Below are 16,184 nucleotides of genomic sequence, written 5' to 3' on the forward strand. Positions count from 1 at the left end.
CTTACAGACGGGCCTGTTCTTTCTCCCAGTGCTAGAACAAGTGCAACAGCACAGTGCCATTTTGCTAAAAGCTAATATTTTTCCCAGCAGCTTCTTCTCCAGGCAGAATGAAATGCTTTCTTCAAGAGCAACCACATCTTTTCTCTGCCTGAAAGGTTGTGTTTGTTTGGGGTTTTTTCTCTTGCTTTAGGTGAGAGATAAAAAAAAAATGAAGAGGAAAGCCCAAGGAAATGCCAAAAGTACCAAGTGGTAGTAATTTTGTGTGAGTGTCTCCATTTACACTTCAAACTTGCTCTTGGAGAACTTGGAGCTGCATTTAAAATGTATTTTGGTAGGTGGTCAGCTGTTGACTATCTGCATTTCTTCTTCCATTTCTTTTCTGTGCTTGTTTGGTATTGCTGCTGAATGTCCCCAAAGAGTAAAGTGGTGTGGAAGAGTTGAGGAAGCAGCTTTTGAAATTCTAAAGCTGATGTGTAGGTTTTGTTCCTCTTGGATTTTTAAAAGCAGGTATGTCATCCAAGTTAACTTTCTTCAGCAAGTAACAAGATTGTCGTCCTTCCACTGATGCTCTGTATTTTAACAGAGGTATTTGATGGTGCTGGAAAGGAGCAAGATGCAGAATGAGTTTGAGAGAAGTGATTTAAAGTGGGAGCACAGATGGTTGATTCCTAAAAATCAAAAAACAGATGTTTTGTTTTGTAGGAAAATGAAATCTAATCCTATTTGAGGGTCAACAGGATAAATACAAAGAACTAAATACAGATGTAGATACATATATACATATATGCGTATATATATATATATATATATATATATGTATAACCCCGCCCCCCGAAATCTATGAAGCAGGACTGATTGGTGCCATAGCCCAGGCAGCCTGTGGATCTAATAGCCTGCCTGAATTCAGCCCTTGCCTGGATGCCAGGGGAGACGTCTCTGGATTTGTCTCCAGACAGCTTTCCAGGGATGATCCTGCTCCTTTCCTGGTGCCCCAGAGTGCTGCAAGCCCCCCGTCCTGGGGCCATGGGGATGCCTGCCGGGGCCTTTAGGGTCCCCCCTAAAGGGCAGACAGGGTTTGACTGCAAGCTTCCTTGGAAGGTGGAGGCAGGTGAATATTGGCCACCTTCTTCTTTCCCGCTGCCCTCCGTGCTCTTGCAAAGCCTGCTGGGGCACTGGGGCTCTCCATTGCAGGCAGTCTGGAGCTGCCATGCAAAGCCATCTCTCAAGGAGTCCCCAGGTCTCAGGTGCAACCTCAAGAAAATGACACAGCAACGTGTAGAAAACGTGAACTTTATTCACTTGACTACTTCTAAAATCTACAATCCAACGTTACTAGAAGACTATGGGGTAAGAATCTTAAGGCTAAGAAACTTCAATGCTTCAACTGTTTAGAACTGAACACTAAGGGAAAGGTCAACTCCTTGGGGAAAACGTGGTGGGGAATCGAACAACAACAGGGGTGTGGCTAACTTGTAAGGTGGGGAACGTCGCAGTGCCTGGGCTGGGCACTGGTCACCCGTTCCCCGTAAGGTTCTTTAGATGGAGCGCGACGCTGGAGGTCAGAGCTGTGGGGAGGTGCGGAGTCTCCTGTCACTGCCCTCTTTTGCCGCCATCTTGGTGGTTGGCCTCCTCGGCTGAGAGCTGTAGCGAAGGTGCAGCCGCATCAGGTCACGGTTTTGCCTGAGCAGCTGCATCAACTTGGTGGGACAGCCCTGTCTTCGATGGCGGCGGGGCCCCGCACAGCCCGAAGGGCTCTGGAGATTCCGCTGCAAGGCAAAGCACAGGGACCCCCATGGAAGAGGCAGAGAGGCAGAGCGGGGCCGGCACCTGTGGGGCTGCCTTTGGCCTGGGAGACAGAGACTCGGGCCCAGTTGGGCTGGGCTGGCCCGGGGAAGAGGCTGCAGCAGGCAGAGCTCTGCCGCCTCTGCTTGGTGCTGTCCATGGAGCTCAGCCCCTGGGCCACATTCCCCAGCCAGGAGCTCAGGCCCCTTCTGCCGCAGGGCATTGGCCAAAGGGTGCCCAAGAGGCCCTCAAGGTCTGCCCCATCCCACCTGCCCCTGACCCCCCACCCCCTGCCTCACCTCTCCCCAGCGTCTCTGAAATCTTCTTCCAAGGGCCCATCCCATGGCCATTCCTATGAGGAGCACGTCAATGAGCAGGAGTGTCCTGGCCGCCCACCAGAGGAGCGCAGAGTCCTTCTCCTCCAGGTCGAAATCCTCCGGAACCAGAGGAGAGGCACCCGTGCTCCTCTCGGGTTTGCTCACAGGGTCGAGGGGATGGGCCAAGAGCAGCAGCACGTAAAGCTGCAGCAGCGCGGAGGAGCCGTGAGCAGCCATAGTGCTCCGCCAGCAGCACCGAGGCTCTGGGCGTCTCTCTGCGAGCAGCTGTGCCTGGGCTCTGGGGCGCAGCAACAGCTGGGGACAGTTGCCAGCCAGCGTGCCGTCTTCAGAGGCTGTGATGTCACAGAAGCACAGAACGCCCTGGCTGCAGAGAGCCCTGAGAGAATGTTGAGTCCAAGCTGGGAGCCATGGCGGCAAGTATGGCCAGCAGAGCGGGGCCCGAGCGCTGCGGCCTGGCTTGCCTTGCACCCGTGCCACAATGATGACTCCAGCAGCCCCTGTCAGGCCATTGCAGTATCTGATGGCCCACGCTGGGCACAAGTTCTTCCCAATGGCCACCGTAAACCTCCCTTGGCCCAGCTTCCAAGCCTTGTTGGCATCTGCTCTCTCTTGTCCTTGCCCACCTGGCTGGCGCTGCCGTGTTGCTCGCTGGCCTGTCTGTGGGAGAAGAGGCTGTGCCAATGAGTGCTGCTCAACTTGGAGGCCATTCAAAGGAGGATTTGATTGTGCCTGCTGTGGGAAGAAGGAATATGCGTGCACATGGCCACTGCCCATAGGTTTTACCCCAGATTTTCATGAGCAGCTGTCCTAGTGAAAGTCAAGTCTGTTTTAGTGAGTATTTGAGGGCTTCCAGAGCACAGTGCCATCTCAGGGGAATTCTGCTGGTTGAGTTCTACTGAGGCTTTGAGATGAGTTGAAAATCCTGAAAATGTTCTCCTTGCCCAGGTAGTAATTTCACAGTTTAGACTGTGGGGATATTGATTGCTCAGTGTTGAGGACCTCATGTAACTTTCAGCCCCAGAAACTTTCAACCTCCAGTGATTGTCCTTGAGACAAAACCATTTGAAATCTTTTTTTCTGTGGACAGGAATTGCTTCGGTGTTACTTCACATCATCCATTAAAAATTTGATGCCTGGAACAAGTCCCGAGTGCTGTGTGATTTCCTTGGTCGTGTTCCTTGGAATGGCTTCCCCCCCATTTTCTGAAGCTGGCCCCAGAAAGGTCATAGATGGGTGAGAAGTTCTGAAGGGTCAAGTGGTGCAGATCTTTGCCTCCTGTTTCGAGGCCTGCGGTGAGCTGTGAGTCAAAGAGCTGATTTGAAGTGATGGTGAAAACACAATTGAACCTTTTTGCAGCAGGGTGGATGGATAGAAGCAAAGCACAGCACGGCTGGCAGCAGCAAATGAATTAAAATGCATCCCTGGAATATGTTTCTTGGATTGTTCTTCTAGTATTGTGGTAGTAATTCTGATGTCTGAGTAGTGAACAAGCAACAAGTAGTGAACACGTGATTTGTAGTCAATTTTCTATTTCTTATGTAGTGGTGAGTATGGATGCTAGCTTTGGAGCAGGCTGCAGAGAGCTGCAGAAACTGCAGGCCCCATGGCCTATCAGTCCTGCCCGAGAAGCTAGCCTGGGAATTCATAGGAGGATTTCAAAACAATCCTCAGAGACAGAAAACAACTGCCAGGTGCTGTTTGTCTGTCCTCTTGTTTTCCTTGCAGGAGAAAGTCAGGGGGGGGTGGTGAGCCCCGCTGACCAATGATGGTGATGTAGCACTTTACTAAGCAATAAGAGTTTCCTTTCTGTACTTTCCACGTATCTGTCTATTAGACAAGCCTAGAGTAATAAAGTAGAGAAGATTCTCCTGTTGTGACTCCCTTGAGAGTCCGTGTCGTTCTTTCCCACCGTTCCCAATCAGAACGACAGAGGAGATTTTTAAGAATTGTGTTTTTCTCTCCTGGTTGAGGAATGTGTTCTTCACGGGCTGAATCTTCATATCACTTTGTTTTTGTAGAAGAGCAGTTTCAGCAGCAGATGATTCTCCTTGCCCTCCTTTTCATTTTTCTTGTCTGTATTATTGCCTGGCAGGTTAACCTTTTCAAATTGCGTGCTGCAAAACGTTGCTACTAAGGATAGTTGGTGTCCAAACAGGTTCTTTTCTCGCTTGGATTTCAACTATTGCAGGATGAAAGGTTTCTAATGAAGCTACAGAATTGCATATCACTGGGACCTTGACTTCTTCCCTGCTTGGATCTAGATAAAGAGATTCTTGCCAATTGAACTGCTGACATATTATGTAGAGATCAGGAGTGGCCACCACAAGTGGTACTGAATTCTTGGAAATGTGGTGAATTTTGTTAGAAATGATTTTAGCTTCGACAGTGCAAGCTTATCATATCCATCTGCATTTGTGTTCTATTAATCATGGGGTTTTGTATTAAGCATGGGCTTCAGTTTGCTGTCTTTTTGTCACTTCTTCAAATACCAGTTTTCTACACCTGCTGGCTTGTTCCTTCTGACTTCAAATGGTATCTCTTGGGCACATAACTTCATCTTATTGTGAACAGTGCAAAGAACATGTTTTGGTCTGTCTTGATTTGATGGAGTGATTGCTGTGGAAGGACTGGGAGGTTTTGTGGTTTAAGGTGAAAGAAGTTCAGCAGCCTTGGCAAGTAAGTGTGCCAGTTTACAAGGTGAATCTACAGAAACCCCCGTGCTTCAGCTGCAATGTACAATCTCTGAGGCTGCTGCTTTTTTTTTTCGGGGTGCCTTTGTTCTGTTGGTTTGGGAACCCATATTCTACACAGCATCATTTGTCAGAACTCCATTTCACTTGTACAGTCCCTCTGTTTTCCCACTTCTGAATGATGGTTTTCTCTGTGCCTTTAACATGGGGAATTCTGGGTGATAAAAATAATACATATTCCATAATGTTTTACGTTTCCTCTTGGAGTTTTTTCTAGTTTTCAAATAATTACCTTTTGTTTCTAGCTGGGGGCAAAATGCATTTGCAGTTTCAGTGGTTTTTTTTCCCAATTTCTAATCTTACTTGGGCACTAGATAAGGGAGAAAAATGCCCTAGTTTCATGGAAAAGATTCTGTGTTATTCCATGCCTTGAAATGAATTAAAATACGGTTCTATTGCTCTCTGTTTCATTTCTTCTCTTCATTTGGTAGAGTTTAGAAATCTCTTGCCATGAACTAGGTAGTGCAGAGTGCCTGCCTTGCTGTGTTGAACTCCTGGGTGAGCATGCCAGGCTTAGTTTAGAGATTTGCTTATAAACATCCCTTATTCCTTGTGAAATCTATCATTTGGTTTGTTTGTAGTTGTGTTAGAGGATAAAGAGGAGGGGGATCAGCCTGGAAAATTTGTCATCTGAACTGAATTTGTACCCTTTAGGCCATCAGTGACTGCTCCTTAGCTTTCTCAAGGCATGAAGGACACTGGGAGTTCCTCCCAGACTCTTCTTTTGGGACAGCAGTCCTTTCTCTTTGGCTCCATGAGATGCTCTGCACAGGAGTGCTTGAGCTCTGAAGGGCAGGGGCATTCCATGAGGGTGAATAATAAAGAACTCCTGTAGCCTGAACTGTTTCCAACTTAACCCAGCAGAAGGAATTGTTTCCCAATTCTGAGTCTAATGGTGCTGCTGACAAATTGTGCAGTTTCAGAGCAGCAGTGCAAGATGTGCAAGGGGCTTGTGTGGAGGGAGAGCAGAAGCTTGTAACACTGGACCTTTGTCCCGTGGGCAGCTGTGCGGTTTTAAGCGGGAATGTTCCGGAGGGGTGTGGAATTGAAGAAATGTTTGGAAGATTTGTAGGTTTGTTGCTGTAGGTGTGAAGGGTGGGGACAAGTCTTGTCCAGTGACGGAGCAATGATTAGGTAAGGTACTGGGAGAGCATCTGAGGATGGTGTTGCTGTTGCATGTGATTTTTCTGGAGGCCATCTGATGCACACAAGATTTGTTATGACTACCAGGATTGCAACTAAACAGAATGCAGTCATTTTTCTTGTAATTTAGTGCAGCATCTTTTGATCCGTGATGAGCTGAAGGCTCAGTGTAGAAGGCTGAAAGGAAATGGCATGCTCTCAAGAGATTTTGGTCTTTGCGGCTTCATGAAGGTGGATAGGACATAATTCCTTCGCTCATTGGAGCTGCAGAGTTTAGTTTGATCTCCTCTGTTTCTAAGCAGTGCTAAAAGGTGTTCCTTCCCTCAATTTTGATGGCAGCAGAGAGTCAGCTAATGAATGTGGATCTAGGTAAGGTTTGTGGAACAAAATCAAACACAATTGTCTGAAAAGCTGTTAGACATGCCTACAGTCAGTGTCAACAGAGAAGGAAGAGGTTAAAATTCCATCTTAATTTTAGAGCTCTTCCTCTCTTCTGCCTGCTTTTCCCATAGTGCATATGGAACCAGCATAGTTCATTTGATCCCTACCCCTGAGTGCAGCAGCTCACCTGCTTTCTGTTGCCCGCCTTTGCTTTCTTGTCAGATGGAAACACTGAAATAGAAAAGGTGATGTGACTTAATTGACTTCATTCAAATGCCTTGGCAATTGAATTTCTGTCTCTTGGCTGGATACTCAGCATCTCTAAGTGCAGAATCCTCCCTGGCACTGTATATCCTCGCCTTGTCCCTGCCACCACCACTCAAATATTTTCCTTTCATTGTAAAGTGAGTGAGATTTTACTTGGCTGGAATTCTGCAGTGCTGGGAATGAAGGTTTTTTCCTTCTTCATTTTTTTATAATGAATTTCTTTTTTATTCTATTCACACCTTCTGAGTGAGCCTTTCATAAGGGCTTCTGTATTTCACAGAGGCTACACCTATTTGGGCCTGAAGACTTTGATACAATTGTAATCACTTGGAAATGGAACCTGTTTGATTTGTATGGAAGGCAGCCATTCTCCCTGTTCCAAACTTCCTAAAACTGTTTATCCACGTTGAAAAAAAAAATACCTCTTGGAGATAGTCGAGACAGTGCATGATGGTGATTCCAGGGATGGAGAAGAAGGACCATCACCTTCCTCACTAATAGTCAGGTCTGCAGTTCTAATTTTAATCCACAGTAATCTACAGACAATCCTTTATTATCTAAAAAAGCTGATACCGTTCAAGTTGGAAGCAAGCTGAAGTTGGAAGAGTTAGGTTTCTTCAAAGCTCTTGTTTCCAGCAGGATTGGAGAGCCTTTACCTTTTGTACCAGGAAGGTTTTAAATTTGTAATGCTGACCTTGCAACTGGAACTTGGTGGCTCCATTGTTGCACTTGCAGCAGCCAGATGACCTCAAAGGAGAAGTGCGTTGTTCTGACTTCTGTGGAAGCAGTGGCTGCAAATACCATCAGGAAGTGCTGGACTGGCAGGACATTGGATGGATGCTCTTAGGCCACAGAGCTGGAAATATCAGCTGTAGCCACATGGTAAGTCCATTTATGTAATTCCAAATCTGTTCCTCACACGATCTGTGCTCCTCTATTCTGTATCAGCTTGGTGAGGAGGTAGATGAGACTGTTGGGGGAAAGAAACCACTTATATTTAAAGCAGAGTAACTGTCCTATTATAAATGATGAAGATAAACCTGTGAGGCTACCAAAGAAATCTTTCTTTGTCTTCCAGTTAATAACTTCAAATGGATAACAAATCTATGCTGTATAATCTGCTTTGGATGGATTTCCTTTGGAACATGTGCTTCTTCCTGAATTACAGAACTGCAATATTTTCACTGCTTCCCAGCTCTGCCATCCCAGCATCTCCCCTGCTTCCCAGCCCTCTGCCATCAGCATCTCCCCTGCTTCACAGCTTCCCAGCCAGGTCAGTGCACTGGGGGCCGGGGTGGGCAGTGGGTTATGGGGTTTTGGGATGCGCAGGGATCCCAAAGGAGCCCCTGTGGAATGGGCCCGACATCCCAGCGTGCTCCCGGTGCCCCGGCAGGGCAGTTTGCCTGGAGAAGCTGTCAGGCAGGATTTGCTGGGTTTTTCACAGCTCTGATTTCTCCATCCCCCGGAGTGCCCTTGCTAAGAGGAAGCATTGATTGCTGCCAGGCAGCACACACACGTGGGAATGTGATTCATTCCGGCCCAGGCCTCAGAATAACTTCTGTGAGCTGTTATCCCTGCTAAAATGAGCCTTTTCACAGTTCTCTATTTCCACCTAGCGCACACACACACACACACAGTAAAATTACAGAGGGAAATAAACTTCCCTTGGCTTGGGAAGAAATTTTGTGTTGTTGTAGGGAGCTCTTTCTGAAGGAATAACAGGTGCCTTTCTACTACAATAATTTATATGGAAACCCAGCACCGTGTTTATTTGGTGTCAGTCTAGGGTGAACAGAAACCAGCACAGGCAGCTGGAAACAAAGGTCCTCTCGTCCCATTCCACAATATTGGTGTTAAAAATCTCTGTTCAAGGCCAGATTCCACCACAGGAATCTGGCTAAGAAAATAAGAGCTTATTCAATAAGAAAATGCCGCACTCAGAATGTTTCTTTGCATTAGGATTTTCCCAAGTATCTCGTTTAGCTTTTGTTAATAGGTTAAAGGTAAAAGGGTTTTGGTAACCCTTTTTAAGTGTACCTATTTCCTCTGTTAAATGGGAGAACAGGAGTGCAAAGCCCTATGGATGGGGGCTGCTGGAGAGATCCTATAAACCTGATTATGTCCTAGAGACCTGAGTCATCATTTCATCCCATTGCAAAGTCTCTTATTCTTTCAGTTCAGTTAAACCTGCAAAGAATTCAACCCTTAGAGCTTTAATATTTTTAAAGAGACATTCATGTCCAGAAGGTGTCTCAAGGTGTTTGTTCCATCAGGCTGGGTTTGATATCCCTATTAAAAATATATATGGCTCAATTGATGAGAAAATCTTCTTCAGAGAGAAGGATTTTTCTTCAGCTTAAAATCTGAACTATAAAATTGAGTACAATAAAGTGAAGAGTTGAGTCATGAAGCAAGGGATAGAAAAGAAAAATGACCATGCACATCTTGTGCTGAAACTGTTTGGATTTATTAGGAAAGGTCCAGCAAAATCCTCTGTTAGGAAGCCAATTAGAATTATTTATTCTATTGAGGGGGTTTGTGCCAGATCTGAAGAAATCCCTTGAAGAAGGAAACTTATTTGAAAGCTGCAAACATAAATGTTCTTTTTTTGACCGAGTGATGGAGAGGTGAACAGAAAGGGGTGGCTTGGGGCCTTGCCTTGTGGCAAAGAGCAGAAGGGGCTCTGGCAGGACAGGGAGCAATCCGAGCGCTCGGGTTTTGTTTCATTTGTGGCTCAGCACGGTCGGCTTCGCTGCGGGCAGGCCCGGGAGCAGCGGGTGAACAGCGTGGGGACAGCCCGGGCACGGCTCTCTGCCCTCTGCCCAGGGCAATCCTGGCACTGCCGGGAGCTCCGGCCGCTCCCGCTGATCCTTCCCTGCGCCTCCGGGAGCAGGGATGTATCCGGTAACGTGGCACAGGCGAGGGCAGACGTGTTAAAGGTGAAACTTTGCCATGATTGTCCTTACAAACTCTTGGTGCTCCTTTTCCTTCCTGCTGCCGTCACTTACCTCCAGTGGCTGCTGGGTCAGTGTTTGTGTTTGGTGCCGCTGCTTCCTACAGCAGAAACATTTTGTAGCTACAGATTTGGAAGGAGAATAATGCTGTGTTCTAATTTATTTTTGAAAAAGCTGCGCTTAGCAAAGGTTCAGAAAGCGTGGGCCTAGGACCCTGCTGTTGCAGCACTTGATGGGAGGAATCCAGGTAGGCAGGGAAGGGGCAGGTTTCTCTTCCAGCTGTTGTGAGCTCTGCTGCCAGGTTTGGAGCAAGTAGGAGTGGTGCTGTGACCCACGCAGTTGGAGCAGGCAAAGGTGACCTGTCTCTAAAGAAGTGCCACAATGGTGCAGTGATGATCTCCATCTCAGCACTCTGACTCTCTCGGGATGCAGGGACATCCTCTGGTTGATGGGCCTTTCCTGCTCAGAAAACTCCATCCTGGGTCTTCTGGCCCAGTGTCAGAGCAGGGGCAGCAGACAGAGAAATGGGGGTGGTTGTGCACTTTTGTGATCCAGTGTTCTATGAAGCATATTATGCTAAGAAGCATAATCAGTGCCAGAAGTTGAAATTATTTGTCAGTAGCTCAGGCTTTCGCAAGAGCTGTGAATTTGGGTGGAGGTGAAAATCAGTCCCTGTGGTTTTGTGTTCCATTACAGGAATTCACAGCTAGTCCTGGGCTGAGGGCTGACCCTCTCCAGGACTGGGGCTCCTATTTTATTCCTGGGTAGAGGATTGTCCTGGGGGCATGGTTTGGCTGTGATTGCTGTTTGTGGGACACCTATTCAATTTCCAGATTTGACACTGAATTTCTCTATGATTCTGAACCATTGCTGTATGAGCTTTATCGATAAAATGCTTGATCATCCAAAGTAGGAAACAATAAATGATCGTTCAGCAGATTTGGAAGATGGGTGCAATTAGTCAGATAGACAAAGCCAGGCCTTTCATCATTCCATTTCATCATGATGGGTTATGATATGAAATAAAAACCACTAGCATTTCAGTCACTCATAGATCCTTTTCTAGAAATACTCTGTAAGAGAATTTTCAAACCCATGCCTTTACCAAGCACCACATAATGAGGTAATAGCAAGTGCTGTTTCATGTATAAAATGAGAGATTCAATCTTGCAGCTCCAGGAGAAACAGATTCTATCCACAGAACCTGAGGTGTGTTGAGCTCGGTGCTGTCCGCAGCAAGCAGAGCTTTTCCGTGTCAGCTCTTGTAACTCACCTTACAAACTCAGTAAGGCACAGCAATCCTCAGTGCCAAGGCTGGAATCTTCCAAGGCTGAGGTCACAGAGCTGCAGAAGCTCAGGTCCCTTTGCCAGTGGAGTGGGCTCTGTCTGCACCACTCGTTGTTTTATTGTTCTCCTCTCCTTGCAGGCACACTAAACCCACCACAGTGGATTTGAGTAAAGCGGGGATTCCTTGGTGTTTGCCCCTGCTGTTTCTAGAGAACGGGGTCTCCTGGGGGGCATTAGGAGTGAACTCCCTCTCTCCAGTCTTGGAAATGCTGGATCACATCTACCTTGAGCTTCTGATTCATTTTGACACCACCTTCCATATTCCTGCCTTAAAGGTCCAAGCTGCTCCTTTGGCAGCGCCATCTGCCAACCGCGAGTGTCGGTGCTGAGGAGAGCGACAGGCGGGACAGGTTAATGTGCTCTTTATCAACTGAGCCCAAGAGATGCTCTTGAGAAGAGACTGGGGAGATTCACCATAAGCATTCCTGAGTCTGTCAAAAGCTCAGCTTAAGCTTCCTCTCAAACAGAGTCAGCGTCGTCGCTGTCATAGCTGAGGAGTGCAGGGGGACCAGGGGGTGCCAGGTTTTCCTGTCACTTAGCGCTACTCCATCGATGAACCTGACTGCAGAATCTGCAAAGGTGCCCTCCAGACAGAACTGGTTTCACAGGACCTCACTGTCCAGAGAGCTCCAAGAGAGGTACTTTGTGTTTTTCTCATCTCTGTTTCTGGAGCTGAAAAACAGACAAAGGAATTTTAAAGTATTTGGAAAAAACCCAGAGCAAGCTCCGTTTATTCCATGTATGTCCACAGTGGCACTGCAGCTTTAGCTGGAGTGTTTGGCATAGTAAGATTGGTATGGATACCAAGAGGGAGAACAGGGTTGATTGGGATAAGGAGCAGGAAGGATAAGTGGCCCACAACTCTCGATGAGGAACATCTCCAGGAGCAGCGGTTCCCTGTTTCCCCCCAGATGAAGAGCTTGGGGTCGGCAGCTGAAGTTACCACGGGCCAGTTTGAGAAATGAGAGGTCCTGAAGCCACTGAACGTGGCACCTCAGACTGCTGCTGGTGCAGGCAGCTCAGGAATGCCAAACAATCCATCAGACATTCATGGGCAGGGGCAATAGTCACTAAACAGAATCCTCTGCCATGGCCCAGTAAATTCCCAGTAAGAAGGGAAGTGTAGCCTGGGAGAGACCAGGCCAGTCCTCACAGTCAGGTGATTTTATCCCTGAACTCTCCTGCTCTCTCTCAGGAGCCAGTTCTGGACTCGTCCCTGGGCTGGGCAGGGGCAGTCTGTGCCTGTCTGTTTTTCCATGCTCCTCGTGGCTGCCTCTTACTGCTCTGGTTTAGGGTGCTAGAGGATGGCAGGTGAATTACAGCTTTTGTGCTGGAAAACACATTTTTTATACTGAGCAGAAAATAGTCCGTCTGTTGGGGGGGAAATAATTGTAATTTACCTAAACACTCCGAAAAGGTACTTTCTCTACAATATGTCTGTTTGTCTGGATTCCTCTGACTTTGGGAATATGCAGTCACAGAATCATTTGGGTTGGAGAAAATCCCTCAAGATCCCTGGGTCAAACAGTGAAACATTAAATGGGCTTGGGCTGCCTACAAAGAAATGATTGCCTTGGGTCTTGGCAGTGCTGCCCTTCAGGCTGTTCAAAGCTGAGCCCAGCTCAGGGTGGTGTGACACATCATCCTGGAAAAAATTTCACATGTCTCTTCAGGCCACTTTCTGGCCTTGCAGAGATCATAACGCACTTTTCTTCCCCTTTTAATCTTTCTCCTTGCTGGCAAGGAAATGAAAGGAGGGAGAGATGATGTGAGAGGAGCTCAGTGAAGGGCACTGGCAGAGTTCCTCGCTCTGCCCTTTGCAATGAGGAGGGGGAGCATTGCCCAGCAGGCAGGAGATGGAACTGGTGGGGATGCCTTGTGAGGAAGGTGTAAGGAATGAATATGTGTAGAGGCCAAGTGAGTGCTGAGGGTGGATCCTGGAGATGCACAAAGACATTCTCCCAGCCATGGGAAGAAGCGGTTTCTCACATTCCTGGGGATATCAGGGTGGCTGTAGCTGCTGTTCCCATTGGGACTCTCACCCCAGGGCTCAGGCCATGGCCAGCAATGATTTCTGCCAGGTTATGGGGATTGCTGGATGTCTCCTTTGCTGCTCAGTGATGCTCAGCAGTCTCAGTTCTGGTCAAAACAATTTTGTAGTGGGAACTACAAGGCATGGAGACAACTGGAGCGGTTTTCACAAGGACGTCTCTCCCTCATGAATGAAGGGTGCAATCCCAGCAGGGCAGGGGCAGCTCTCCCTGCCTGAGTTTCCTCTCAGGACCTGAATGAGCCTCAGTGTTTGGCAAGAGAGGGGCTCCAGTGAACTGTCTCCTTTCTCCTCTTATTGGAGTCCCAGCTGCAGACAGAATTAAGCAATGAGGAGAAATAATTGTTTCAAATTACTGAAAATTAATCTTGATCACAGCCTCCAAAGCAAGAGCCACGATCTTTGCATTTGCATTCTCAGGAGAGCACGAGAAGTCACTGCCAGGCTGCAGTGCTGGTGGTGTCTCAGCGAGCAGGAAATGGGGTGCCTTGGCTGCACTGCTCATAAGCACTGGATCCAGTATTCCTGGGTGAATTCCCAGGCACCAGGCGCATCAGTCCCCATCCTCAGGAGAGGCTTCCAGCTCCCCAGCTGCTGTCCTGGCAGCGATCCGTGAGCTCTGGGACACCAAAGGTTTGCAGCAGCCCGGCTGACCCTGGGGAATGTGCGGGGCTGGTGGCTGCCCTGGGCAGGGCGAGGAATCCCTGCTGCTCACAGGTGGGAACTGGCCGGGCACAGCAGGGAGGAGCCAAGGGAAAGGGACACGAGCTGGGGCAGAACAGAGCAGGCTGAAGGCAGCAGCTGCTGGGGGAGCTGAACCAGAGGCAGCCCGGGCAAGGCAGAGGATGGCAATGCCGAAAGGTGAGTGTGCCAAGCCTTGCCAAGGGCAGAAAGCAAAAGTCCACACAAGCAAGAGACAACAGAAGCCGTGAAGATAAAAGGACTCTTAATTTGCCTTTTAATCACAAAATGAATGCTTTGCCTTCCAAGAGGCCTTTGTTTATCCCTGGGCTTCTCAGTCCTCATCCTGGAATATCTGGAAGGTCTTGGACCAAAGCAGAGCAGTGTTTGAGCTGCCAGGAGCAGCACCTCGCCTCGGGTGAGCTGATGGGGGTGAGGAAGTGTCCACAACCCTCCCTCTGGAGGGGCTGAGGTGAGGGTGGCCAGGGATACTGGGATTCAGGCAGCTCTTCCTGTCACACCAAAGCCCTTCCCTTCAATCAGAACTGTTTGTTCCCGTGAGATCAGATTGTTGCAGTGCCCACACCTGGTGAGACAATGCCCGAACAATATTTCTATTGTCAAATCCTCCAGTTCATCATTCCTGCCAGCTGGACTGGTTGGGATGTGGGAAATTCCTTAGCGATGGAGGTCATCTGCCTGACCCGCCCGGCAGCCAGCCCGGAGCATCCCTCCCTGGACAATCCGCGTTGCTCCCGACACATCCCAGGCATCAGCAGCGGCTGGAGAATAAAGGGAAGTGCTGCAGCTCGGGCAGAGCTTTGGGAGCCACGCCCGGACTGCCGGGGGAGCTGTTCCTCAGTGCCGCAGGAGCCAGCTGGAGCTCCTCAGCCAGGCGGGAGTGGGCTCCTGATCCCAATCGGGCACAATCAGAGCCTTCCTCTGAGCTCAGCCGGCTCGGGCCGGGCGCTCAGCCGCCTTTCATTGCGGACCGAGGGAAGGGCTCGGGCCCGGAAGCGCCTCCCGGTGCTGCCGGATAATCGGAACCTGGCCCGGCTGAGCCGCAGCCGGGCTCGAGCTGAGTCTCCCGGCTCTGATCCCGTGGCTTTCACCGCAGGTTGCGCAGGCGGGGATGGCTTTGTGCAACGGGAGCGCGGCTTCCCGGGAGCGGCTGTGCCTGCTGCCAGGGATTCCAGCAGGCTCCGTGCCTGCAGGCTTGGCCTCATCCCTGCCCGGAAATGAGGATGGGAACCAGCCTTTTCCTCCTCTCCTTCCACCTCTGCTCAGCTCAGCAGCTTTCTAAGCAGCTCTTCCAGTTCTTACCTTGCACACGGCGAAGATTTGTCTGGATTGTCCCAGCAGCCTTTAAATATCCTCGGGATCCCATGTGCCCTCCTGTCAGGTGGTGCAGGGAACAGGCAATTCCCAGGGAGGTGCACAGCTGGAAAGATCATACACACGGCTGGGCTTTGGCTCACCTCTGTTCTACCTCACTTTGCTTTGATTCCACTTCTGAAAGATCAGGACCTATCAGGAAGATCTCAATTAGCACAGAGGCTGATCCAAGAGCACTGAAAAGTGGGAATAAGACACTCGAACTCCAGGAAGGGCTCTTCCCTTGTGTGCCAAGGGCAAAGAGAGCTCCAGCAGTAATTCCTGCTTTGGTGGCGTTTTACACCGTGTGTTTTCTACAGGGGAAGGCTGGAATAAAAGCAGCTCCGTGTTTAGATCATGTTGAGAGCTACTCGTGAGTCCTGTCACCTCATTTCACAGCTCCAGCTGCCCCAGTTGTACCGGGGGAAAGAACAAGATGAAATTGTTTTTGCCATTATCTGTGTGACAACAACGTGTGCCATGCAAATGTCATGAGCAGAGGTGACCTCAGGCTTTGGTGTGAGGAGCAGAACAGGTTGGATTTAGGGTATCCTAATGGGATTAGAGTGAGACAAAATATAATACGAGCAGAGGAGCAGGTGGATCCATCCAGGGATTTCTGTAATGGAAAGCTAAATATGCAAAGGTCGGGCATCGGATTTAATTTATCACTTTCATCTTCCTGCTTTGGAGACCCAGTCAGTAGCACGGTCTTGGCCAGAGTTTTAAGAAGAAAACGCCATCGGGTATTATTAATCCTACCTACATATAATTGCCTGAAAGAGGGAAAGGAAAACCACGTTGTTTATCTTTGTTTTGAAGCCTGCAGCCATCGCGGCTGTTTTGCCTCGCGCACATTGGGATCGGTGGATGGGACAGTCTGGGAAATGAACACCAGAAGCTTCTGGCCATCCCTCTCTGCTGCTCAGGGAACACAGAGCGAGTTCTCTCCCGCGGGGACCGGCCCTGTCGGCTGCCAGCGCCAGGCACAGCCGGGCACTCCCATCCCGCTCCTTCCTCCTCCCGGCGGGGCCGGAGCCGAGCCCGCGGGTCCCGAGCGCCCGTGGGGGCCGTCCCTGCGCTGCTGCCCCGCCCCGAGCGCCGGGACCGGAGCTGC

At 49.1% G+C, this 16,184-nt stretch overlaps 3 protein-coding genes across 3 annotated transcripts in view; 1 reads left to right on the plus strand and 2 right to left on the minus strand.

Moving 5' to 3' along the window:
* The window catches only part of LOC147653218 (uncharacterized), a 743,504-nt gene that overhangs the window by 714,700 nt on the left and 12,620 nt on the right, over positions 1–16,184 (minus strand). The gene's annotated exons all lie outside the window — the stretch shown is intronic.
* Positions 1,277–7,074, minus strand: LOC147653223 (uncharacterized). Its single transcript, XM_086890166.1, has 2 exons — positions 2,082–7,074; positions 1,277–1,766 (listed from the first exon to the last, which is right to left on the minus strand). The coding sequence occupies exons 1-2, from the start codon at positions 2,892–2,894 to the stop codon at positions 1,560–1,562; spliced, it is 1,020 nt and encodes a 339-aa protein (XP_086746292.1). The 5' UTR covers positions 2,895–7,074; the 3' UTR covers positions 1,277–1,559.
* LOC147653224 (uncharacterized) lies at positions 10,964–15,437 on the plus strand. Its single transcript, XM_086890172.1, has 3 exons — positions 10,964–11,312; positions 11,430–11,600; positions 13,433–15,437. The coding sequence occupies exon 3, from the start codon at positions 14,291–14,293 to the stop codon at positions 14,933–14,935; it is 645 nt and encodes a 214-aa protein (XP_086746298.1). The 5' UTR covers positions 10,964–11,312; positions 11,430–11,600; positions 13,433–14,290; the 3' UTR covers positions 14,936–15,437.

Source organism: Cyanistes caeruleus, chromosome 5 (genome assembly GCF_971803275.1).
Source record: "Cyanistes caeruleus chromosome 5, bCyaCae1.hap1.1, whole genome shotgun sequence".
NCBI classification, from domain to species: Eukaryota; Metazoa; Chordata; class Aves; order Passeriformes; family Paridae; genus Cyanistes; species Cyanistes caeruleus.